Genomic DNA, 27,663 nt, shown 5'->3' on the forward strand with positions numbered 1-27,663 from the left:
TTCTTAATGATTTCTATACTAGTGTAAATATCTTTTTTGATCACTTTTTTATTATTATTACTGATTTTTGTATACTTATGTGAACTACTTTCATTTACGATGTTTCAACTATGTTTACCATCCTGTTGCTGTATTTTAAGTAATGATCTAACTATTAATGTTCTGGAGCTTTACTCCCGGGCCTCTACTGAAAATGGAAATATATCCAGCTAGACTAGCCCGGTCAACAAATGTAAAATAAATAAATAAAATAAATAAATAAATCTGCTTAGTCTGGTGCGCAGGTCAAGTGAAATAGGCTGTAGACTGCCACCTTAAGGGTCATTTGGGACTAACAGTAAGATCTCCTAGGCAGCCAGTACAAGAGATAAGAGACAGTCCCACCTTGCTTCTTATGTATCACATTAGGGTCATGGTGTCTGTGTCTGTTGCCACTTCCAAGACCTCTTTTCCCAGATGGGTTTGAAAGCTCAGAGGGCCCGAATCAAGGCCATCCCTCCTTTATATTTATATTCCTCTTTCATTGAGCTTGGCTCCATACTCTCTACTTTGAGGCTCTTTGTGTAGGCTCTTCATGCTAGATCTAAGGGTCTTGTTTTGGGGGAAGGTTTTGTCTGAGAGGTACCTCTTGGTTCTATCTAACTTGACTAGTCCAAAACTCAAAACTTGTACGTAATTACAAAGTAGAACTGGGATAATCTCCTGCAGGGACTGAGAATAGTGACTTAGTGTGTCTGAGGTATAAGTCGAATTTTCTTACAGGAATCTTCACCAAACGGACCATATCTGTTGTGCCTAAAATATCTAATAAAGCTCCAGTTACATCCTCACTTATTCCTGCCCTACAAGGTCCTTCACTAAATGTACAGTCGTGTAAGATCTTACTATAAAGGCAGATGTCCTTCTCTTCACTGTTGCAATATTCTTTACAATAGGGATCCCCTGCCAAGGGCGGTCCAACATCCAGTCAGTATACCAAAGACTTTAGGTTGCTCTAAGGTACGCCGTACATCACATGTATGTTCCCCGCATATAGGGCATAAAGGTGATGTCCAGACATACCATCCTCAGAACTAAGAGTCCCAGTAGGAACACTAGTCCAAGAGAAAAAGAGGTAATCAGTACATCCAGAAGAAAAAAGAATTGGGGGAGGAGCAGGGTAGTGAATACTGCAATAGTGAAGAGAAAGACATCTACCATTATGGAAAGGGAGGAGGAGGATGGACTACAGATTTCACCAGGAGCCCATGGAAAATGGCCCTAGCAAAGCCAGCTCTAGCTCTGGATATCACATCTACTAGGTAGCTGCCTCAAGAATAGAGCTAGTAACCAAACCCTTGAAAAAAGCACCAGAAGCAGCCACGGCCCTACTTGAATGAGCCTTAACAGAAGAAAGGCTCTTGCCATGGAAGGTACAACAAAAAGAAATTACCTTAGAAATCCAAGAAGAAATAGTTTGCTTGGAAACAGCCAAACCTAAGGATCTAAAATGACAGGAAACAAAGAGCTGATCAGATTTATAAAAGTCTTAGTCTTATCCAAGTAAAATGTGAGTTGTGTATGCACATCCAAGGTGTGCAGCACCTAGCAGACTGCAGAGAAGAGAAAAAAGTGGGCAGATTAAAAGAAAACACTTTCACCACCCTGGGCATAAAAGAAGAATTAGTGCAAATGGGCACCTTGTCCTTATGGACAACTAAAAATGAAGAACAAGCCATAGGGGCTTGAAGCTCAGACACTCATCTGGCAGAAGTAAGGGCTAACAAAAGTACAGTTTTCCAAGAACAATGCTGTAAGGAAGGTGAAGCTGCAGGCTCAAAAAGAAGACAGGGTCAATTTTTGTAAACAAAATTTACAAAATTAAAATCTCAGGGAAGAGGGGAAGGCTTTGTGGAAGGCCTAATATGAACACTGTTAATGAACTGTTTAGCTTCAAATTTAGAAGCTAAAGGAGGTGATACAGGCAGACAAGCAGAAACAGCTGACAAGTGGGCCTTAACAGAAGAATAAGGCAACCCAGCATTGGGCAATTCACACACATGAGAAAACCAATGGAACATCCACAGAAAGTGGATCCACGTTACGAGAAAGACACCAAACAGTAAACCTCTTCCATTTGGATAAGTAGGATTTCCTAGTTGTGGACTTCCTATACCTTTAGAGAGATGAAGGATGCTCTCCATCTTGCATCTGAGGTGTCTACTAACAGCTCCTGAGAGGGAAGGGGGTTGAAAAGGGAGCCCTGGACTGAGTCAGCTGCTGAATCCAACACTGATATTCCAGCCTGAGGCATGGGAGAAAAGGAACGAAGTAGCCCAGGGGATGAGAATGATGAAGCCAAACTGACTTTAGAAAGCAATTAAGTTTTCTCATGTGAAATCTGGCAAAAGGGAGTATAGGAAAGGCGGAGGCCATAAAACCTAGAGGTCTCAGAAATTCCCTTGCTGTGATTAAGGCCAGAGAAAGAATTGAATGAAAGAAAGAAAAGAGAGTCAAGGTCTTGGGAGGAGGTAGGGATGCCAGCACTGGAATAGTCTGTATCCTGCACCCCAGAAGTACACAATCGTGTGAAGGAATCAAAGTACTTTTGGAAATTTATTGATAACCCCAAGCTTTGCAAAAAGGAAATGGCAAAGTAAAGATGCTGCAGTAGAATCTCTGGAGAGTATGCTGCCTTAAGCAGGAGAACATCTAAGTAGGGGAATACTTGTACCTCTCTTAGACTGCAAAAAGTAATTACAGGAGTGAGGCATTTGGTGAATATCCTTGGGACAGCAGAAAGGCCAAAGAGCAAAGCAGAGAAAAAGGAAAATGCCATGAAGCAACAGAGAAACAAAATGTCCTGAAAAGGGGATGAACAGGAATGTTAAGATAACCATCCTTGAGGTCTAGAGAAACTAGAAAACCCGCACGCAGCAGCAGAGGGAACCCTGTCTGAAGGGACAACATCCGAAAGGAACAGACCTTCAGAAAAGTGCTCAAATGAGAGAGGTCAAGAACAGGTATCCAAGTGCACTCTTTCCTGGGAACCAAAAACATTCTGGAGTAAAATATCTTCCCCCTTTGGGAAAATGGAACTTCCTGAGTAGTTCCCAGAGTCAAAAGATCCTGAAGCACTCCTTGAAAGAAAGCCAACTGTTCCTCAGGAGGCTGAGGAAAGCCCCTGAAAGGGGGACGAGATTTCTACACCATGTAATACCCTAGGTGGATGATGAAAAGAACCCAGGAATCCTGAGTAATCTGACTAAACTGGAAGAAAGAGAAGAAAAGATGAACAAAAAGAAAAATGTGGCTGAGAACAGGACAGTCTGACAGCAAATGGTTTGTCAGGAAAAGGAGATATCTGGATCACAGAGTCTGGGTAGCTTTAGCAGGAGGAACCCTTTTAGCCACCCCTTCTTACCCTTGGGAGGAGGGTGAGACTGACTATGAATAAAGGCCAGCTTATTAGGGTAATTTCTTTGAAACTTAGGTACAGGAGAAACAAAAACATGTTTAAGTTCCTGCAAAGCCTTGCCCTTATCCTGAAAATCATCAGCGGCTGCACCAAGTAAGTGTTTGTTATCCAGAGGAGCATTTATCAAATTAGCCTTAATATTGTCAGGCAAAGGTTGAAGCCGAAGCCAGGAATATCTCCTCATCACAGAACCAAAAGCAGCAGCTCTGGAAGAAGCATCTACTATATCATAACTGCACTTAATAGAATGGCAAGCCACCTGAGAAGTCGTCCCCAGCAAGAAGAGAGAAGTCGCCTTCCCTTCAGAAATAGAAAGGTCAGAAATAACCAGACAGGCCTGAGAAAAAAGAGCCAAAATGTAAAAATATGCATGGGTCTGGTAATTGACAGCCCTAAAAGTCAAGGTAGCAGTGTTATAAATCATCTTACCTAGCCTTTCCACAGTTCTACTGTCTTTGTCAGAAGGAAGAAGCTTTGTATAAAGCAGTAAATGAGATGGCTTGTCAGATGACAGACACACCACTGAAAGGTCAGCTGAAGAACATCAATAAAGGAATTTGCAATCCTCAGGCACCCTGTAAAAGCTATCATTTTTTTCGGGCGCAGGGGGTTGGGGACACAGTAAAAAAGGCAGCCAAAACAGGAGGGGACAACAGAAGGTCTGGAAGAGCCCATTTCCAGAAACTCGTAATACTTCTTCAGCACCTCAGAAACCTGAGCACAGTCTCATCTAAAAAAAAATTCCATCATTCTCGAAGGACACCTCCTCAGATGGAGTGTCAGGGCTAGTAGATTCCTTTTCCTCAGAACCACAGTCTAAAGGGGATGAATAAGCATGGGATCCTTCATCTGAATCCACCTCTTCCACAGAGGAATCCTGTTCCCTAGGCCTTTTAAGAGGAGTGGAGGACCAAGGTGGAGCAGGAACAGAAACTCCTGGGGCATTAAACAAACTCTAAGTGAAATTTTGCCATTCACTCTGAGGGTCCTTAGAAGTAGATGAAACATGCTATGCTTTTTTGTTTCATTTTCAAATCTGCCCTGTAAAACTTAGTAGGTTCAGATGCCTAACGACATTCCACAATCGTAGTCGGAACTTCCTCTCCAACCAGAATCTGAGGTACACCACCTAGGCCCTTAGGTAAAAATCAGCCACAGCTCCCCTGAACATCAGAAGAGGATGTCTGTGAGGCCTCCAGGTACATACATAAGGTCAGATCCATGCCGGCCTCTAAAAGGATTGTGGCAGAGGAATCTAACGGAGGAGCTAGGCAATTCACCAGCCTTTCACTAAACTCAGGAGAGATGTCCGGCAGAGGCAGTACAGCAGAAGAATCAGTCCTAGACTTCTTGGCCTTCTTTTTCATGGATGTCTGACCTTCAGAGCAGGAAGTTCTTCCACAATATCTTTCATTAAAAGCTTAAGACGTTTCTCTAAATACAAGGCCAAAGAGGAAAGCCGACTATGAAGAGTCTTTGGGAAGAAAGCCTGACAAATGGAACAAGACGTACGGTCGTGGGAAGCACCGGGACAAAATAAGCACTGCTCGTGATGGTCTTTATGGGGAATCTGTCCCTCGCACTGGCATTTACCCTCTCCAGATGACATGAAACCCCCACAAGCAACAACAAAAAGGAAAAAAAGATTAAGAGCAAAAACCCCAACGAGGCACTTATCTGAAATGACTTGGTGAACCAGCAATGAAGCAGATGTTCAAACTAATAACCAAATGACAGTGTTCAGACTGGCGGCACAGTTCAGGGACTGGTACAACCGTAGATCACTTTTACGCCTTACCCTATAAGCGACGAGCATGTGTGTGACGTACGGCATACCTTAAAGCAACCTAAAGGTTCCAGTATATGGGCTGGACGTCTGGCCACCCTTAGCAAGGATCCCTATTGTAAAGAATACTGCAACAGTGAAGTGGAAAAACATCATATTCTCCTCTTCAGCATGTGCCTGGACAAGGATCTAAACCAAAGCTTAAGCAACCTTAAAGTTTTCTCACCAAGATTTCAAGTCTTACTACCCTTACAGACTAAAAGCTCTGTCCTTCACCTTAGTGTGATGCAGACTCCTGAATGGCAATCTCTGTCTACCTATACCATTAATGACTCATCACTCAGATTCCCTTCCCTTAAAATGAACAGTGGTAAAGCAAAAAGGCATTCTAGAAACTTAAACCTACATTACCACATCAACACCACAAGAAAGGTACCTAAACCAATATATTCCTCCCACCTCCCCTCAGGAAAACTGACAATAATCTTTAAAGATGCACCAGGTGACTTGATGGGCAACTACAATTTTTCACCAAGGATATGTGAGAGAAAACATTAATGGTGACACTGTTAGTTTCCCATCACAGCTGCAGAATATCTAGTCGAATTTACCATTTAGAAGATTTTATGGTGTAAGAATTGGTTGAATGGAAGTTTAACCTAGTTGTGAGATAGTCAAAGTATGTAACATTGAATTTAAAGTACTTGGGACTGGGTAGTAGTGCTAAAACTTTAATTTGTAATGAAAATTTCAACATTGTGGTTGTGTGCATGGGCGAGTGTTTATTGGTTAGGGTTAGTGTAAGAGCTAGGATAGGGGACAGGTGTTGATATTCTTTGGAATTGGTAATGCTGAAGTGTCTGCATGTAATTCCTTTTTAGTCGTACTGTTAGGAAAGGGTGTTTATTATTCTAATGTGCAGAACAGGGGTTAGAGGCAGGGTAAGGTTACCAAACATAAGTAAGGTACTGCCCTTTAGATATGAATGCAGTATGGTCTCTCTCTCTCTCTCTCTCTCTCTCTCTAGGATTGGAAATACGAAGGAAGTAGGAAAATCTAATGGCTGTTTCCAGCTTAAATGACTAGCTGGGACACTCAGGTTGTTTTGGCTCCAAGAGATAACTCAGATGAGAGTTTACTTTTCCTCACTCTCTTGTAGGAAGACCATGGGAGTGGGAGGATGAGTGAAATAATGGATGCTGAAGACCTGCTCCACTGGACTGAAAACAGATGTACTGCACAGAGCTCCAATCATGGGCATCTGCTATAAAAATGTTATCAACTGGTAGTTCAAAGGTGACACACAAAGGTCTTCTGGGGTGCTCAATTTTACCAATTTTGGAAGACTGTTCGGTACTACTTTCATTTATGAAAGTCAGGGTGGACCTGCCCAGCTGACCAGCTAAGAAGTGGAGTTGAGAGAATGTAAGAGGCTGCAAATACAGATTTTGTGGAACTACCAGGTTTCAGGCCATCATGATCAGACTGCAAAGCTGGCATGAATGAGCAATTCTGCTACTTGATGATGTGCTGTGGTGCTGTTTTAACAACATTCAGGAGCTTGAACTTCTTGAATGTCCAGAATGCACAAATCAGGGTCAGCATCTTTTAGACACTAATGTGTCTGAAATAGAACTGGAGGTTCAGCTTCTTCTCATGAATCTTCACATGGTTTCATGTGCAAGTACCGAAAGTCTGATGCACCTGCTGCTGGTGTACAGGACTCCTGAGATGCTACAATGAGCAAACCTGTGTGAACTAATACCTCTGATGCCCACTATCTAAATTTCTATACATCTGCAGTAACAATAAATAATGCCTTCTCCAATGGGTAAAGGAGAGAGCACCACAGGATCCACAGGTACCAATGAATCATTCCCATATGCTGTTTGATTAGTGGGGAGAGAACTACAATGGATGCTACCCATAGACTCCAGAGGTAGGTCGTGTGAACCATTTTGCCTTGACCCTTCTCAAAGAAGTCCACCATGTTAAGCAGGTAAGACCTACTCTTGAAGAAACCAGATTGGATTGGATTCAGTGTATGGAGGTTTCTTTTTTCATTATCGATCACTTCCATGATAATTCTTTTCACAGCTTTGCATATGAGACTAGTGACTTACTGGTCTGCAGTTTCCAGGATCTACAGACAACCCACCTTTGTGCAGAGGGATGACTTTTGCGGTTCACCATTTGTGAGGCACAAAGCCTGTCTGGAGGCTACAGTTAAATAGTAATTTCAGATATAAAAGGCATCCTGGGATATTGTATGTGCCCATCGACGCAGTGTTCTAGGCCTTACAGAGAGCACTGAGGATCTGTTCTCTAGTAATAGTAGGGTGAGTTATATTTGATGATATTTTCCAAAGGGAGTTTGAGGGGGTGCTAGACACTGTGAACACTCTTAGGGCAGTAGATAGCCCAAAGGGTAAGGCAGAGAATGGATATTGTGATCCAGATACATAAAACCTTAAGAAACATCTGAAGCCTTAATGGGCATGAATGTGATAATCATCTTTTAAATCTGAGGCTATCAAAAAAACTAAAATGGGAAGAAGGGGTAACATGTTGTGTTGTGACAGGATCTTGAACTTGGGCACCATCACAAACCGGTTTAAGAAAAACTGATGATCTGGTATTTTCTTTTTTGGCATCAGAAGCATTTGTGAATGAAAACCTCTTCCCAACTGGGAAAAAGGAACTATTTATATTATCCCTTCCTGATGAAGCATGTACTTTATGACAGAAGGGTACAGATGGGTTTGGTCTGGAATGTGGAATAATTCCCTTCGAAGGAGGGATCTATTCCCACTGAGTCAGTCTCAGAACTCGTTTGTCTGAAACAACCTGTTGCCAAAGAGAGAAATGGAGAATATGAGACTGCTAGGGTGGGAGGTAGGACAAGACTCCTTACATATTCATTCTGACTTTTTTGACTGTTCTTTTTTATGGTGGGGGGGTCTGCTTTCCTTTAGGGAACCACCCCACCATTGTTTTTTAATGTCTGCTTACCAGCATATTGCTAAGACTGTTTTGTGTCCTGCCACAGCTGGACAAGGAAGCAAAATAACCTCGGGAAAATTTACAGAGGGAAGGATAAAAAAAAATCTGACAGATTCCATGTGTATCAGCTTAACCCTATCATCACATTTTTGATGACCTCTGCAGCAGTGGGACCAAAATCACTATCCAAAGGTGATTTTAGAAACTCATTTTTACATAGGATCATAGGAAGCTACTAGGATAATGGCCCTTGGGGCCCTTACAAGCCTAGCCAAGTTCTACCCTTATTTCTACAATTTACACCTAATGCCAGTGTCCAAGAGGGATACAGGTGGAATCCCGGGGTGAATTTACAGTTACCCGTCCAATCGTCCAGACTGCATTTGAAGAGGGCCAATGAGATGCTCTGTTTGACATGAAGTGGGACTCTGTTCCAAAGGTATGGTAACCTCTGGAAGACAAATCTGTCCCTCCAGCAGGTTCTATTAATGTCACATACCAGGTTAAGGTCTTTAGAGTGAGTAACCCATGTACCATTTAACTTGCAGGTATGCAGCATTTCCAATAAAGCATGGTCAGAGATTGCCATATGTATGTATGTATGTATGTATATATATATATATATATATATATATATATATATATATATATATGTTTATATATATATATATATATATATATGTGTATATATATATATATATATATATACACACACACACACACACACACACACACACACACACACACACACACACACACACACACACACACACACACACACACAAGGCAGAGATCGCCTCTGAGTAGTCTGTATGAAACAGAATAAAATGACAATAATTTCAGATGATTCACATAGAACAGATGCTGAAGACCTTGAATTTTCCTTGTGAGGAACCTTTGTGGTTTCTCCAACTGCTGTAGGTGCCTGCAAAGGTACACACCAAAAGGGGCATTGTACTCAATTACTGGCCTGATGAGGGAAGAGTACAAACTTCTTTTTTTCTGGAGGAAATGCCCTTACTTATGAGATGAATGATACTGAATGTCCTTCCTACCACTGTGGAGACATGGTAATCAAAGATAAAATTGCTGTCAACCTATGTGCTCAGGTCTCCCACGACTGAGTGAGTTCTTAGGGTGTTGCCATTGATGTGGTAGTTAGCAGGAACATCGTTCTTACCGAAAGGGATGATAATACATATTTTTGCATTGAGTTTAAGGCCATGACTTTGGCACCAATCATTTGTTTGTGTATGACCCTCTTGTAGGATGGTGAGATCATTTGGAGATTCTATGACCACTCCCAGTTTGCAGTCATAAGTCTCAGACACAACCTTTAGTTCTTGCTTGTACTTCAGAGAAATAAATTCCAAAAAGTAGAGGTCCCAGGACTGATCCCTGTGGAACAACCACTGGTTACAGGTCTGCTGCTGGAGGGGGAGTCCACTATTTTGACTACCTCTGTTCCATCAGTGAGCCAGTTAGAGACCCATCTAACAATATAAGGGTTGATATCTAGCTGGGTGAGTTTGTCAATGATGCCTGAGTGGGGGATAGTGTCAAACAGCTTGGCTAAGTCTAGGTAGGCTGTATGCACAGATTTCCCCTCATCCACAGCCTTGGTGACTGTTTCAAAGTCATCCAGCTAGTTTAACAAGCATGACCTCCCTTTGATAAATCCAAACTGAGTAGGGTAAAGTGATTGGAGATTACCTATATCTTTGTTAAGGTCCATGATGATTCAGTCCATGGCCTTGCAGATAAGGCTAGTCAGACTAATTGGTCTACAGTTCCCGGAGTCACCGGAAGCACCACCTTTGTGCACAATAACGGTGGCCGTTTCCTTCAACAGGGACAAAGCCAGTGCTTAGACTATGACTGAAGAGTACTGAGTGGTGTTGCTAATTCTTGTTTGAGCCCATGCAGGACGCAGGCTGGGATGTTATCAGGTCCCATAGATGCTGTGTGTTTGGCCTGATACTTAGAGATATATCCCTAACATCTGTCCCCTACTTTGTCATAGGGTACATGTGGTGGGGACAGATGAGTGAAGTTTTCACAGAACCTGCTGGCCAACAGGTTAGCTATGTCCACAGGCTCAGTATATGTGGTATCATTAACTACCAGTCTGGCACAAATCTGGGCCTTTCCTTTGTAACTACAGAACACCTTATGGTTGTCCTTAGTTGAGGAAGCTAATCTGGATTCATAGTTTGCTTTGGAGGACTTCACAAGAAGTCTTATTTGCTTGTTTAAGCTGAGGAGGCAGTGTTCCCACTTTAAGGCTTGTTCCCCTCTTACTCTTAGGCAGAAATGTCTTCCTTTGCTGTAAAGCCTGCTAATGGCAGTTGTCCATTAGGCAGGTTTGCTCCTCCTTGAGGAGCTTGTTTAGGTCCTATCAGGTACGGATGAGTCAATGCAGTTATACAGGTGTTTGTATAAAGCATTGGTGTAGAACTCGGCATAGTTGCCAATTCCATCTGTGTGTGGGTGGGTGGGGGGGGTGCAATGAAGCTATTTATACCATCCTGTAAGAGGCTCTAATCTGCTTTGGAGAAGTTTTTTAGTTTAACTGCTGCGGGGGGGGGGGGTAGGGGGCAGGTGCAACAGTTATTTTGAATTTCGAATGAGACTGATTTGTGGTCAGATCTCACCAGAGACACCTACAGTGGTCTCCCATATTGGTAAGCACCAGATCCAGGATGTTGGTACCCCCTAGTTGGTGTGTCAACCAGCTGATCCAGAGCACTGGAGTTAATGAAATCAAGGAACTTTTGGGCAAGTGAGTTTGAGCACAAGTAATTTACCCAGTCAAGTAAAGTCATCCAAAACCATGGTGTTCGGAAGTATCTTGATAGTTTTAAGTAGATCCAAATAGGCAGAGTGGGTGTCCTGATTCATGGAGGGGGTCTTGTAGCTGGCAAAGACTTGAATAGGTGTCTACCAACAGTTAATTGCACCTAAAGTATCTCCAGGGAATCATACTATTTAACCAATCTGGAGGTGTATTTATATTTAATGAATACTGATACACTGCCTCCTTTAGTTTTCATGCCTTCAGTTTGTGGTCTGAACATGTGGAATGAGGTGTAACCCAGTATGGCTGGGGTGCTCTCCACAGCCTCACTGAACCAGGTCTCTGTGCCTGCACAAATGTCTGCATCTTCCAAGGTGAGGAATGCTTCCAGTGAGTGCAGTTTAATGTTAAGACTCCTAGCATTTAGCAGTATAACCTTGAGGTTGTTTTTAGAATGAGTTTTTATGTTGGGAATTTTGTCCTTGACACACTGCCTAAAAAAGGCACTATGGGGGTACAACAGCCTTAGTCAGTAGCTGAAATCCCAGGGGTAACAGATGAGGACCATCTCTGGCAAAGCATCGAGATCTGTCAATCATGTCATCCCAGGCTGACAGATACTGGATCCCATTAGAGTGACATGTGAAACTAAGCCAATTATTGAAGTCAATCATTTTATGTTTGTAGTGAGGCATCATCCTAGGTGAAGGAAAAATGCTGCTTAAGGCTAAGGAAATACCTGCCTGAAACACACAATCTGAGAGTTCTGTCATGTCTCTCTTCATATAGTCCAGAGAGGTACGTCTCAAATCATTCACACCAACATAGACTATTACAGAGTCATAACAGTACCTGTTGTTGAGAGACTTGAGTGCATGTGTGACATGACGGATCCTAGCACCTGGCAGACAGCTGACCATGACCTTTTCCTTATCCAGCCTGGTGAGAGGGACATCTGTGTGTGTTAAGATAGAATCACCTATGAGTAATATGTTTGGTTTTGTGTCTTGCTTTAAGGGCTTGACAGGTGAGACACTGGTGCGTGAGTTGTGTGTACTGTGTTCTGTACAGGAAGTTCTATGTGTAGCGTGCTTGTGTTTAGGAGGTCTCTGGGGTTTAGGTATGTTTCTGGTTGGGACCTCCGCATATGTAGGTATATGTGACATGTGTCTGAGTGGAGTAAGAGGTGAGGTGTGCATGCTGACAACCAGCTCAATGTCATATGTTCTGAGTGGTGTGTAAGACAGAGCATGGATTCAAGATTCTTAATACAGTTGCATCTCTTACATGTTGAGTTTGAGTGGATTAGGAGTAGAGAGTTGTCAGTAAACATGAGCCAGTTGCAACACTTCCTCAGGATGCCCATGTTGACCAAGCTGGCTGGAAAAACTGGTAAATTCATATGGTCAGGAAGAGGTCACACTTAGGAATGGCTAGTGGGTGAGAGGTATGTTAGTATCTCTGAGGCTAGACTTAGTGTTCCACCTGACAGTAGAGCAGGGCCATGAAAAACCTCTGGAGGACCCGAAGCAAAGTCCTAAGGGAAAAATTTAACAAACAAAATGTTTGCCTCTATACAGTAACCACCTCTATGCAACAGTGCACAATATTGTGCTACACGCAAACGAGCGCAAACACGGGGCCTTAAATAAAACAAGAAATAAACATTTTAACTCAAACTAACCAATAAGGATGCTCTGAGCTTTAGTCCAATCACCCAAATTAGATGGCACCCAGCTCCTCCCACAAAGGTGCAGAAAGGCTTTCACCAACAAGGATGCCTTGAATTTCATGCTCAGAAGTTACAAAACAGACTCAGAAACAGCAAAGGAAAGTTCTCAAGAAAGTTCTGAGAATCGAGCCAGGCAAGCCTCAACACAGTACCAGTGGCAACCTCACTGAATGTACTATCTACAGCTATAAATACACTCTTTAAATAACTACTGACCTGAAAAATAAAAGAAACCAAACCACACAAAGCAGACTTTTACCTCACAGAGAGGAACTGCAGATAGTACATTCCTTATATTGTCACAGTTAGTGACAATAAACTAACATATGAGCCTGACAACTCAAAATTATAAAAATTGAAGTTGGAGAAGCACTTTCCCTAAACTTAAAATATGTTTTACCATCCCTGTCAAAAAGGTAAGGATCACAGTTAAAATGTTTGGCAGGAGCTAGATTAGCTAAAGTTACAGCTGCTGGACCATGTTTGGGAAGAGTGCATAAAAGCTTAAAAGACTGAGGAACTTTACACATTCTATTTGCCTTTTTTAGGGGAAGTAGGCGGAGTATCAGGAAAACTGCAGGCAGTGGAACACACTTCCTCTAGAGCTGACAGAACTGAGGAAATGGGTAAAGGTTCTGGCAATTCTTTCTGTAACAGCTGATAGTATTTTCTGGGGGGATGAGAAACCTCAGCGTTCTTCCACTGAATACACCTGCACATTCTGAAAATAGTCTCTGTGAAAGAGAATCATTGACAGGAAGATTCAGGTAACATGCCCTCCACTGAGTCTGAATCAGAATTCTGAGAGGAAAAAACTGTATTTGTTCTATCACATTCCTCTCTGGATTGAATTTCTTGAATCTCTTCAAGAAAAGAGGAATCACTTTTTCCTTTTCTATAAACCACCGAATAAGAAAGGTCAATGGCCTGTACAAGACCATGAGCCGGGACTTAAACTACTACTGACCAGTGAAACTGGAGATGGAGAAGCTATAAGTTTAGTTTTCCGTTTCTTTTTTGACAGGAAAATTGAGGCAAACTCAGGGATGAGCATAACATTCTGATTAATTAGGGGGGCTTTCCCTGCATCTTCTTGCAACACCAACATAAGGGGTTCTCAGTTTCTCACTAAGGGGAGCTCAACAGCTGCGGACATCACTACTGACTGTATTTGCCACGCAGATGGATCTAGGGAAAAAGTACAGTGGTTTGAGGAACCAGCTTGGCCACAGCAGTCTCTCTCCCACCTGCATCTGACGTAAATTACTAGCCTGCTGTGGTGGCAAACACCTTTACTGAATTATCACTTAGGACACAGGCAAAGATACATTTACATAAAAGAAAGCAAACCATGTCAGTAACTTCTACTAGCTAAGAATTATGAGTAATGATCTTTGAGACATTACAAAATACTGATAATTACTCATGCTGCCTGAGCAGCACTAAACACTCCAAAATATTGTCTCTTTGTGGTCAAATCCACCACACCTCACATGCACTGGTATATTATAACCATTTGAAGCTGCTGCTTCACAATAAAAAAGAGCCGGTTAGGATGAATTTGCACAGAAATGCCTCCTGCTACAATAAAATAGCTAAACTTGTCACCAATCTCCCTCATAGGATCCACCACTCTCATTGCTTAAAGCAATTAAACTGGCTTGAACTACACAACTACCTAACATATTCACAATTAACTACAGCACACAAACTCATTCATCATCCAGAAAAATGCTGTGCATTACAAAATGTATCACTGCCCTACTTTCCAGCAAGGGACCTCCGTTCTAGTAACAAATTCTTATTACTTACAAATAAGTCAAATATTGCAAGAGACTCGCTCTACTCCCAATATGTTGCTACACTCTGGAATATTATTTGCAGACAAATAAAACTCCAAACTCAATAGTTTTAAACCAATGCTTAAACAACATCTTAACCAGTCCTGGCCTTTCACAAGGTTAAGACTTCGTGTTCACCATACGATACTCTCCAAATACATACACTCAACCTCTCACTGAAATGACACAATTTTTATACATAACTGCTGCCTTTACAATCCATTAAGTTGTACTTGGGCTTTCTCTTTCATTAACTACCAACTCTATAAAATCTTAGAATATATAAATGTAACTACTGTTTGTGTTTAAATGTAAAAAGAATACTAATAATTACCCTGTGTTTAACTGGAACTTAGTATAACGCAATGTAAGCAAATGGAGCTTTTCTCCCTGGGCCTCCACTGAAAATGGGTATTACCCAGTCAGACTTTCCTAGTAAACAAAGACAAATAAAATAAATGCATTTGTTAGGTAACATTTGCTAAATTTTACATTGCCAGCTTTTCTTTTAGCTAACAAAAAGGAATATGGTCATAAAATGAATAATCATTTTCCCCTAATAGCTATGAATACCTCCCAACTTCTTAGCAAAAGAAATCTGGTTAAAGCCTAAAATAATGGTGGGTCAAAAGTAGGGACAGATTTTAAAAATTGCTCTTGTGAACTTAAAAAGTTGCTAGAATAACAGTATTTGTGTTGGCATGCGTTTTCTGAAGGAAATGAAGTCTGAAACTCAAATGCATGTTATTATTTAGAGATTTAAATTCTCAATGATTTGCCAGAAAACCACATATTTTATGAGGTGAAACGGACCAAAAAATGAGGCAAAAATCTGTACCGGTGAGAGGTATGCTTACTTTAAAGTTTAAAAAAAATTAATGTTCTCTGATTCTGAACCCTCTACACACTCATGCATGCCCACAAATACTATCATACAGGCAATTGCGCACAGTCACATATACACAAGCACTCACGCAGAGTCATATACATGTAATTTCACACTTGTATATGCATACTAGCGCATACACGCACACTCACATATGTACTTGTGGCAGTCATATACACATATTCATACACTCGCATACACACACTTACATATACAGGTGCACTCACACACACACCCACATACGTACAGTCACATACATGCACTTGCAAACACTACCATACATGCACTCATGGACATCGCAGACAACTGGACACACACACACACACACTTTTTCTGATGTCACTTTTCTCTGGCACAGCTTACTTCATTTAAAAAAATCTGTGCCAGGAGCTGGGGATACAGTTCATGACTATTTAAAGTGAGGGGGTGTTTGCCACCTTTCCCCTATGGTTCTGCCCCCCTTGGTTTGTCTGTTAAAAACGTATTTTTAATTTTGGTCTGAGTTTCTGTATTGTAAAGAGTGATAACTTCCTCCGTGTCAGCTTCTCATGACCTAGTAAGAGGCAACAATGTATGTGAGAAAATCAGTTAAAATTTGAAATACTTATCAAGTTTCCATAAAAAAAAAGATAAGTTTTTCGTAAACGCTTTTTTCAATGCCTAGCATTACTGACTGAATGTAATCTTCGTTTAGCAGAAAAAGAAAACACTGAGTGATGTCACAAAATATTAGGCAAAGCCAGGTTTTTCTGACAAAAATCAGGAGCAGTTGAGAAGTGTGCTAAATATAACAAAATGTGCAGCACCCTCCACTTTTATGACACCAAGCTTAAAACAAGCAGACAAAAGAGAAAGCTCCCATGAAATAACGGTGTTACAGCAGTTAGTATTCTGCAAGGACCACTGAATCTTTCTTCAGCATTTGAGATTACTTAACATAAACTTAAATGTATATGGTTAGTGTAGTTCTCAGCTGCTGATCGCACTTTAGTGCAAAATAATAAACTTAAATGTATATGGTTAGTGTAGTTCTCAGTTGCTGATCGCACTTTAGTGCAAAATAAACCATGATCAACAACCAGGAACTACAATTGCATTAGATAAAAAAGGGGGAAAATGCACACCATACCCATTAAAACATTAGATTAAGCGCACAAAACATTAATGAGTTGAGATATGTGGAATATTATGCTCCAATATTCAAGAAAAAATGGTTGATGTGTTAACATTTTTTTTAAATAAATAATTAAGGGTAGAAATGCTGACCCTATTTACTTGATTTAATATTTTGAAATACATTCATAGGGATGTGAAATAGGTTGGAATGAAAGTATTATGGTTGTAATTCCCTAATCCAATGGAAGTCGAAGAGGAACACATGCAAATATGAGTTCATCCTGGGAACTGAAACAAGACTGGAACTGTGGAGTTACAGGATATTTAAAAGTAAAATGACACTGCGGGTGCGAATGAAAGTAATGTTACAAAGTGGATGTGGCTTCTGTCAGCTTGAACTCGGACTCAAATTTTAAACACTGGGATTGTCTCTTTAAAATTTCAGTACAGAAGCTTGTGGGGCTTGTAAGGATGGAAGTACTCACTGTTCTTTCAAGGTCCTCAGACTCCTCAAGATCTTGGGAGCATGGTAATCCCTCACACCACTACCAGCTCAACGACATACAAGTTTATACATAGTCTTGTCCATGAAAAAGTGAGAGATAGGCACTGGCTGAAGGACAGGTGGCAATCATCACATGTTCAGACACATCTACCAACAGTAATGTGATGACAAAAGTTCAGCTCCAGGGTCATGTCTGCTAAGGATGCACTCTTCCATCTGAGTTACGAGTTCCTACAAGAACTCAAATACCCATTTTGAAGTCAAGGCCTGGTGTAAGTACAAAAGTCATATGCTCAAAGGTGTGCTATGAGATCTTACCAGTCCTCAAATATCTATTTGATATCAAGGCCCTGAAATGCAAGTTCTGGCTAGGGAGGATCCAGTGAACTCCCTTCAAACTGGGCTAGTGGACCCTACAAAGCAAAAAAAGAAAACAGTAAGAGGAAAGTCCTTGAACTTGAGTACTCACAGACTGGTGGTATGGTAATTTGAAAAACCACAGCCCAGGATAGAGCTAAAAAGCGTCAAATTCATGTTGATCAAAACAAAATGAAGTGCAGCACCTGTACACCTTTTCTGTGTGCCTTCTTGCCTGCCAAAGAGGATGAGCATATTACTGCATCTTGGCTGATCATGGATAGCTCACCATTTAAGATGACCAGAAAGCAGTTTCTAAAAATTCTTAGACCTTTTGATAGCACTCCAGTAAAGACCTGGACGGCTATGCATCTGACCACACCGCTGATCCCCATTAACAAATATCAAAAGCTATCACCATCACATCAGCAAATTAATCCAAATAAGTCTCCCTATAATGTCACAAAGTAGACAGTCTGAATAAGTGCCAATTATGACAGTGGTTCTCAGGTTTACTATCAATATGCAGAATGCTGGTTAGGCGACTATGGGAATGCCGAACATTAGTCGGCCGATTTCCATATTGCCAACTGTCAATTCTGCAAGTTCCCTGTTCAGCAAATGCCACTGTGCATTCGCTCATACGTGAGTGATGTTTCATACTGACATCACGGGACAGTGCGGACTGGGTGATATACTCTTTTCCACACTATAGTGCGATCTCAGAATTGGAATATATAAGTAGCAGGAGGTGCAGGGGGGCTTGCCTCCCTGCAAAAACAGTACTGCACAGTATGGATCTCAGCTGTACGTAGTGCTGTACAGGGGATAACAGACTTGCTAAGTCGAATCAACAACTTCTTAATTAGGTTGACAATATTTCAACCTCATTAACACTCTGAACATCAAACATGTAAACCACATTTCTGACAGGATTATGTTTACATGTTCGATGTTTTGAAAGAAAACCTGCTTCTCACTGTGCTCCTCTCCAAGGCAGCAAATACAGTGCAGCCTTGTGCCATGGCCTGTTATATGGAGATCTCTGAACATTTATCAGATATGCTTTTACAGACAGAATTATTCAATGCTGTAACGTTTCATCCACATGTATAAGGCTCAAGGTTTAAAATGAACTGGTTGACTGGCAGAAAATAACTGACATGCTTAAGGGCTAGGTGTACTTTTTTTTTTACTTACGAGTGTATCACCACAGCATGTATCAGCACTGGGCACATGCAGCTAAGTGAGAAAGCTGCTTAGAAAACGATGTGTCTAATCCTTGCCACTCTGTGCTTCCACAATCTAGAAGGGAAGCATTCTGGTTGCAGTACGAAATGGATATACTGAGAAGGAAACTCAAATGGGTAAGCTGGTATGGCTTATCTACCACTCTCATTCTGCCCTGACAGTGGGGAAATCTTGACTAGTTTATCTAAAATGCATGAATGCTGACTTAACTTCACACTAAGAAGCCACCAAAATATGCTTCATATGTGAAAAATGATCATCATAATAACCACTGCTTAGGCGGTCTTGAAGCCCACAACCCTCAAAAAAGATGAACTTGCACCAAAACACACTTCTTAACTTGAATAAAAAAGGTAACATGGCAGAAAATTTCAAAGGAAAATCCTGCAACTGAATAAGTCTATGATCAAGCCAAACAAATCATTTGTTGATATGCCATATTTGCGGCTGATAAAAAAAAAAAGTAAACATTTTTTTCCCCAGGATGAGGTCAGCCAGATCCAATTATCCTCAACAGAGGAACTCACAGATGTTCCTCCCCTCAAATCTAGGCTGGGTCTGACACCCTGTGATCTCTTGCAGAGGTGGAGGAAAAAAAAAAAAAAAAAAAAAAAAAAACAGAAAAAAATCCTACATTAGCAAGCCTCTGACACCAGCAATTGCAACCTTCTAAAGAAGAACAGCCTCCTACTTCATATGCGCCTTCTGCTATCGAAAAGGGAACTTCAGAGAATGGTGTATAAATTAAATTCAGAGAGTACAGTTAGAATCTGAAGACTCAGTATCCATTGTGAGGGTTCCCCAGTCATTAACACAGAAATGGAACCTGCCCATGACTCCAGCAGAATGAGAAATGATACAAAAGCCCAGGTAGGCACTAAAACCTTTCAGCTGTATGCCAGCAGTCTGCGAGTTGCATCTTCTACTGTAGGGAAACCTGCTTTCTGATGAGTTTACTGGTAATTAGGAAGGGCAAGCTGCTAATGAACTTGTGGCTGCTTCTAAGCAGGCTTCTGTTTTTGTAACTTTCCTCTTTAATGAAAAAAGCATTAGTATGAAGCAGTTTATAAGGAGAATTCATCTCCTGTCCACACTTCAACAGGGGCATGAGAGGCTTCCTGTGAAAGTGGCAAAAGGAAACCTGAAACCAGACCAGAATATCTTCTAAGAATAATCCCCAATGAAGGAAGACCCTGAACATCTATACAAAAGTAGACTTCTAACTGACACAGAATTAATGGAAGACAGGTCAAGACCAGTCAAAGAAGGCTTTGAAAAAATATATTATTATTTTCTGTCATCCAGATAATCAGTCAAAAAGTTGAGGCCTTAACAATATGGGAGGAAACTCAGCTATGTACCCAAGAAAGTTATAGATTCTCAAATGAGCAAAATTCTTGGATAATCTAATCCCCAGACACTTTCTCTTCTGGCCCAGCTTTGAGGCAGATGGGGTATTTTTAGCCAAAAGCAGAAATCAATGAGAAAGGCACTTTGGTTCACCTTCTGCATGAGGGAAAGCAATTTCTTACACATCATTCAGTCCACCCTTCAAGGCTTTCTCGAGGATAGAAGAGAGAATCTTAAGTTCAGGTTCTAGAAAGCTCTAAACAATTAAGAAACCTGCTGTAAAGCTTTACTATGGACAAAATTCATAAACCCCTGACCTTATCAATAGACCTTAACAAGTCAATGATGGACTTCCAGAGATGATGGAGGAATTCCCAGAACCAAAGTTCATCTCTTCCTAAAAGGACAGCACTCTAATGAGAATGGTCAGGAAAGGAAAGAAACAGCCAAAGTCCCCATTGCTGCTATCTATTCACAGAACCGTTTATACAGAGATTTCTAATTAGAAGAGCACAGCACCGAAATGAAGTCTGTGAAATACATTTCCAATACCCTTTTGAGATTCTGGACATGGAATGAGACAGATACCTCAATTTATCAAAGCACCTGGCATAGGGTAGGATCAAAAATTCATCACTGTAACTGATGAGGTACTATCTTGCAGCTGGATTTGGAAAACAGCAACTCCAGAAGGGTTGTTGAGATGGAAAGGTTTGACAGCACTGCTGAAGGAATATTCAAAATTAATATTAAGAACTAGGCAGCTGACACAACTTCTAATTAAATTGTGACCTAACTCTACCTTCTGAAGAACCTTTGCATGTCTCCCAGACAATTTTCTGAAAACAATTAAAAAATTTTTTTTATCAAGGCTAAAAAATAACGAAATGCTCTTCTTCTGTGATGACATCTTTAATTCTGTATCAGTGACAGTCACAGCCTTTGCAACAAATGTGGGACATGCACTAAAAGTTAAAGCCTAACAAAAAAATGCATGACAGTACTGCTTGGTAATTTTGTTGTATACTAGAACATATCAAAAGTGCAGTCCAGCAACTTTTTACACACACATCCACAGCAATTTATGTACAAGTTTAGTATAGCTGAAGACCAAAAAATGGACTGCTTTCTATAAACTCTCTTAACTTGCTGGAGCTCAAGTGGAAGAAGGAAAGAACTGTCAAGAGGAGGAAAAGGGGTCCAAGATAGCTTTAACATGTACTTTTCTCCAGTCAAGTAACAGAAAAAGAGGGAGGCCCTGTCAGACAGGCTATTAAAAGTTTACCCACATGATGACAGAAAGCAGTACAATCTCTTTGGACCTCTTGAGGAATGTACTCTTAAAAAACATACCAGATGATACTTTTTTTTAATACAAACTTATGCAGTTTCAAAAATGACAATGTCTTGCCCCATTGTTTTAAGCAGTGGGTGAAACTGAAAACACAGTACTTTAGCACTGCCTTACTTCATACCAAAAAGTGCGGTACTTACAATGGCTTTATTGGCGGGCTTCTTTTGCTAGCGATCATCTTCATTAACTCAAAGCGGGTTGTGTAGAGCTGTGTATGTGTAGCACACTCGTCTTGAGCATAGATCTGACTAGTTCGAAGAGGCCGATTATTTTTTGTCTAAAAGATGGGCAAAAAACATGACAGTCACAAAAAGCCAGGTAGAGTTGATTATTTTGTTTTTATTAACAGTAGAACATAAATTTACTGGTACCTAATTAAAGCACACAATCTTCTATACTGTCTATATCACCTTTTTCTTGACAACAGTTCATTAACAAAAAAAAAATTCAAGGGAGGGCGGACCGCTGTAAACACCAACTCATAACAGATCTCTTAAGGAAAAGTGGAAAGGATGCAGAAGTCATTAGTGGAATGCCCTCAAAGATGTAGACTTAATGTAGATACTTATACAAAAGACAAGTTTCTTCAGGAAAATCTCCGCTCGCAGATTTTTAATCATCATAAAGTCCCAAACAGCAAGCAAAAGAATGAACAGATAAGGAGGCTACCCTTCAAAAATAAATAAAAGTTATGTGTTTACCATAAAGATAGACCCATGATGTCTGTTTCCGACAGTTCAACCTGTGGGTTATCGCATCTGAGACCAGCCATTTCCAAAGACTTCAGCCCCCAAGCTCTGTCTACTCTGCCCATAATATCATGCTCTACACAGAGGTGCCTCCAAACAACTTCAACTGCTAATTCTAAAATCATGACAACAAGGACACCAAAAAAGAGAGAAGCCTCCATGACTCGGTTGTTCAACAACTGACAAAAACCCAACACAGAAGGGGGCAGGTAGGAGGGATGGCTGAACCAGACAGAAACAAACACAAAGGATCTAGCGTTATTTTAAGTACATAATTTTTGTATCTGATGACTTTTCTGTCTGGGTTCAACTTGCGGGACAGAGTCCCCAGCCACATTAACACCCCATGGAAGTCCTGTGATGGCACATTCCCACAATATGGCAGAATCAGTAGAGGCTGTAGACCTTGACTGAATATACAGCTTGTAGTGAGAAACAAAGGTGTGTGGACCCACCCAAGTAGCCACAGCACAGATGTGATCCATAGCAGCAGCTCTCGAGAAAAAAGCTATGGAAGTAGCCATAGCTCTAGCAGAGTGACCTTTGGATTTGCAAGGTAAAGTCTTCCCTTTCAAATTGTATACTAACAAAATATAATCAGAGAACCACTTACATAAAGTGGACTTAGACTATGACTTTCCCAACTAGGCCTCTGAAAAGTAAACATAATTGTTTTAACTTTCTGAAGGACTTGGTTCTAAGTAAAATTTCAGTTGTCTGTGAACATCAAGACAATATAGCAAACATTCTCATTTGCTTGAAAGTGGAACACTGGAAAGTGAATGGGCTGATTCAAATTGTTTTTCAATGCCAACTTAGAGGCAGAAACGCAGGATATGTTCTGAAAGATGACCTGTTTTATGAAAAAACAGATAGAGGCACCAAGGATAAAGCCTGCAGCTCTGATACACACCTGGCCAAAGTAGCAGCTATCAGATACAGAGTCTTCCAAAACAACAGCTTCAAGTGAATAGTTGCTGAAGGCTCAAAGGGAGGTCCAGCAAGCACTTGAGGCATAAAGGGTAAATCCCACGGAGGGACAAAATCAAGGGGAAAAGGGTCACAAATAAAAAGGTTTCTCTGAGAAAGTCATTTGACATCTTTAATGTTGCCACAGATGTATTACCTCTGCAATGTGAAAGTTAGAAATGGCCACTAAATGCAATTAAATAGTGGAATAACTATCTTGAATGAAACAGGTCAGCAGGGAAATCAAATCTAGCTTTCAAAGGTGCTGAAAAAGGATCCAGACCTTTAGAAAAAAAACAAAAGGCAAAGCATCTCCACTTGCTACAATACTTTGCATGTAGATGACTTCTGAGAAGAGGACAAAATGTGGACCACTCTCTCTAAGACCATGGCATCTCTGGTCACCAGGGGAATTGGAGAAACAACGTGACTGAATCTGACAGACCAAAGGTTGGGCAGGTGTAAACCTGTCAGATGAAAGATCAGATCTAGAATGGGAGCCAGCTGTCATGGAGGGTACTTCAGAAGAGGTCAAAGAAAGGGAAAATGCACACACCTGATGGGGCCAAAAGGGAGCAATGAGGATCACAACTCACACTAACAGGCAGCCTTCTGGAGGAACTTTATTATCAGAGTAGAAGGAGGATAAGCATACAGGAAACTTGGGGCCAAACATACAGGAGAGCATTCCGTGGGTGACTCTCCCTGCAAAGGAACTAAGGGGTAATAAATACTCCACTTGGTGTTGGAAGGAGACACAAACAGATAGCAACAAAGAGTTCCCCAGCGATGGTAGATCCAAGCCGCTACCCTCAGATTCAGGGACCACTTGTGAGGAAGAATGTTCCTGTTCAGACTGTCCATCAAAATGTTGGGACTTCCCTGGGATGTGTATTACTACCAGAAACCATTGAGATAAAATCACCTATTGCCAAACCCTCATAGCCTCCTTATAGAGGATAAGATTGGGTTCCTCCCTGTTTGTTCAGATACCAGACAACTGACATACTGTCCCGTCTGCATACACCCTTGGAGAGAAAGTCCTGAAAGGTCTGTAACAAAAGGAAGACTGCCCTCACCTCCAAGACATTGATATGAAGATTAGACTCGAGTGTAGACCAAGTTCCTAGGATTGTCTTCTCTTGAAGTACCCCCCCCCCCGCAAGTAGGGTGGCGTCCATCATGACCATACCTTAAAGGGCAAGAAGAACAAACAGTCCCCCAAGCTGACAATAGGGGAGACTCCTACCACCACCTGACTTGACTTCCAACAGATTTCAGTCAACATGATGGAAAAATCCACAGAGTGAGTCAAATTGGACCACTGCATCGCTAGTGCCCACTGCAGGGTACTTACTTGGTACCTCAGCAGGGAGACTAAGCAGACTGCTGTAACCATGTGACCTAACAGTCAGAGAATCAGGGAAGGCAGAGGTCTCCTGTGAGACAGTAAGATACTAGCTTGAGTATGAATGGTAGATACTCAGAGCTGGCAGTTTTGCAAACTGAGATACTGTGCTCAACTGGTAGCCTATGAACTCCAAACTCTAAGTTTGTGATGATTCTCAAGGACAGGTACAACTGAAGTAAAGAATCCCTGGCCCCGAGTAACAATGTCCTCTGGGAGGCAGTGACAGGCCAATCGGCCAGGTAAGGAAAGCCCTGGAAACCCTACAGAGTGAGTCAGGTTGCCACAACATGAGTATCAACTGAGTCAGGAAGCACATTTCCTTCCAGTGTCTCAAATTTACTAACAAAGTGACTAAGTCAGTAGGTCATAGTCTGTACAGTTATTTGTTTTCCCAAACTTCCTTCAGCTACAAAACAGTTTAGTTCTGCATAAAGGTGGTCTGCACAATGATAACAGATTATGGCTTTTCTGACATCCAGTCTATTTATAAGGTACAGGCGGGGTAACAACCAACCATGACAGTAGATGCACAAGTAGGCTCACTATTTCATTCCTGACCAATTATCCACAGGCTGTGACATCTGCTCAGGTGACTCAACTGCCTCAGCCATAAGGCGGTCTTAGAGAGGGCCTCTCGTACACAAGCCTGTGTGCCAGATGAAGAGGCAGGTGGTCCATGTTATCTTCAGTTCTTTGTGAGGCGAGAAGGATGCACCCTGCACTGTGAAAAGCTAGTACAGCAATGATAAAGGAAGAAATCCTCAGATCTTTAACTCCCTCCCTTCCCCCCAATCAAAACTGTTTTATGAGTGTTAGTATTTTGCAGGACTCAGTCTCCTGAAAAGGAACATGGGAGAGAGCTAGTATTGTAACAGTGATCCTTCTTGAACATCTACTATCGTGAGCTGCTCACATAACTGGGTTGGTTCTTTGTATGGAACAGTAATGCTGTAGAATTCCAAACCAATGGGAAGACTCCTAAAGCAGTACCAATTCTTGCAAGCGGCTAATAACGTGCAGAGCCAATTTCTGAAATGTTTTTAGTTAGATGCACCCTTGCAGGGCAGTTGTTCCACATCCTGCCCTGCTTCTGATCAAAGAAAACAATTTACAGTGTTTGGGAGAAGGTATGTATAGAGGACGTATCTGCTTCACAGATGCTCTGAGCAGGCATATGCTTACAGAAAACTGCTGTCATGGAGGACGTTTTTGTAAAGTGTGATTTAATTTGTCCCTGCAAGGTCCTACAAGAGAGAGTTCTGCCAGCTATTTAGATAACATCTGTTCTGTCACTGCTCTTTCTTGTTTTCCCAAGACAAAAGACACAAATAGTTGATCTATCTGCCTAAGACATTTTTTCCTATCCATATATCTCAGTCACCTTTGAATGTCCATTAAATTTCGAATCACTTCCCCCTTGTTACATTTTTTTGTATGTCAACATTTCATTTGGATTCATCAAAAATAAATTCAACACATATCCCGTGTTACAAACATCTTAAAATACAATCCAAAGTGAAACAAAAATATGACTATCACATCATTTTGAAAACCACAGGAGAAACTTAGCACCCGATTACTAAATTCAGACTGAAACCGGCATCATCTTTAATATAGCAGTGCTTGAATAATTACAAATTACGAAGACACCAGCTTTCCTTAAATCAATCCTTAAAATAATACCCAGCTTACTGACAGACCACTGCCTGTTCAGTTAAGTGCTAGCTAGGTATTTCTGTCAAGTATTCTGATGCTTCTGCAGACTTACAACTCCAGTCAACACTGTTCTACTGATAAACAAGCTGTAACTTCTTAATTTGGTAGCTACTACCTTCAAAAACAAAACGGTGCAACTGCTAATATTTTAGTAATCAGTTCTCAAAGTAAAATAACAAACCTGATCTAATTTAATACTTGTAAATCTAAATAAATCACTTAAAGTCAGCATCTTAATATCTCACAACATTTATAATACACTCCCAGGAATCCTCAACACAGTAACATAACCAGAGTTACTGCTCGGAGAAATAGCTGTAATGCTTGGCTGTAACAATGCAAAAAAAAAGACATCTTTTAGTAATAACATTTACACTATCATTTACAGATCTGACCCACTGGCAGGTTCCCAAATGAATCATAATTTTGAATTCCAGTAGTACTTTCTGAGGTGACAATTCACAAATGGCTTTCTTACCATACATGCTAAAAGAATTCCAAAAGCATCGGGCATTGTAGACAATCACATATACAGGTCATCACACTCAAAACAAATCCAAGTATGACGGGTCAACAGACTCTCAATGCCAAATAACTCAAACACAAAAGTCACTAGAGAAAATACAGTTATAACCAGACCACAGAAATTAACGTTCTTTCAGTAAAATTAGTAGTAGAACAAAAAATATTGAAGCGCTTTTCGTTTGCTCCTAAACGAAAAGCGCTTCAAATTAAACTTGGTCTTGGATTTATTTATTTTGTCTACCTGGTTGTTCCTGGCTTGGCTACTTTTTGAAGATTTTACCCACCGGGAAAGAACGTTGGTTGCTCTGTGGTCTCGTAGACTCTCAATACCCCTTTAGTATTAGTCTCCTATCATGATTTTTTACATATCTATTGTGAAAAACAGTAAATTGCAATGTAATTTACACATTTTAAAGAGTAACACAGATAGTACCCCATCAAATCTGATTCCTGTGCAAGCAGTAAACTACAAGAAACAGACTTATTCATTATGTAAGTTACAAGAGACAGACTTGCTCATCCTGTCAGCCCCACTCAATCACCCCTTCTGACATTCTGAAAATCATAAGGAACGACAGCGACAACCAGCCTCATCTCAATTACAGTGTATACCAACAGGTTGAAGATACTAAATCAATAAAAACTAAAACAACCTTTTTTATATTCACTCCAATGCAGCCATAAACATGCTTACCAACCAGTACCAGGGCAACTTTTTCAATAACAAACTATCCCTTTCATTGCCCCATCAGGAGTTTAGTTTCATCAGATACAACAGATTCATATCAAGTTTGTTTGTCTTACAGGGCATAATTCTGGTTATTAGAAACACACACCCATAAAGATGGCACAATAATT

General features: G+C 40.9%; 1 protein-coding gene across 3 annotated transcripts in view; it reads right to left on the bottom strand.

Annotated features, from left to right (window-relative positions):
* EP400 (E1A binding protein p400) overlaps positions 1-27,663 on the bottom strand; it is a 3,509,270-nt gene that overhangs the window by 796,548 nt on the left and 2,685,059 nt on the right. For all 3 annotated transcript variants that reach the window (XM_044065578.1, XM_044065569.1, XM_044065563.1), the window contains one exon: positions 21,576-21,712. In XM_044065578.1, coding sequence (XP_043921513.1) covers positions 21,576-21,712 — 137 coding nt within the window. The remainder of the gene's footprint in view (positions 1-21,575; positions 21,713-27,663) is intronic.

The sequence above is a fragment of the Protopterus annectens genome, chromosome 1.part0 (genome assembly GCF_019279795.1).
Source record: "Protopterus annectens isolate FY-2018-M chromosome 1.part0, PAN1.0, whole genome shotgun sequence".
Lineage (NCBI taxonomy): Eukaryota > Metazoa > Chordata > Ceratodontiformes > Protopteridae > Protopterus > Protopterus annectens.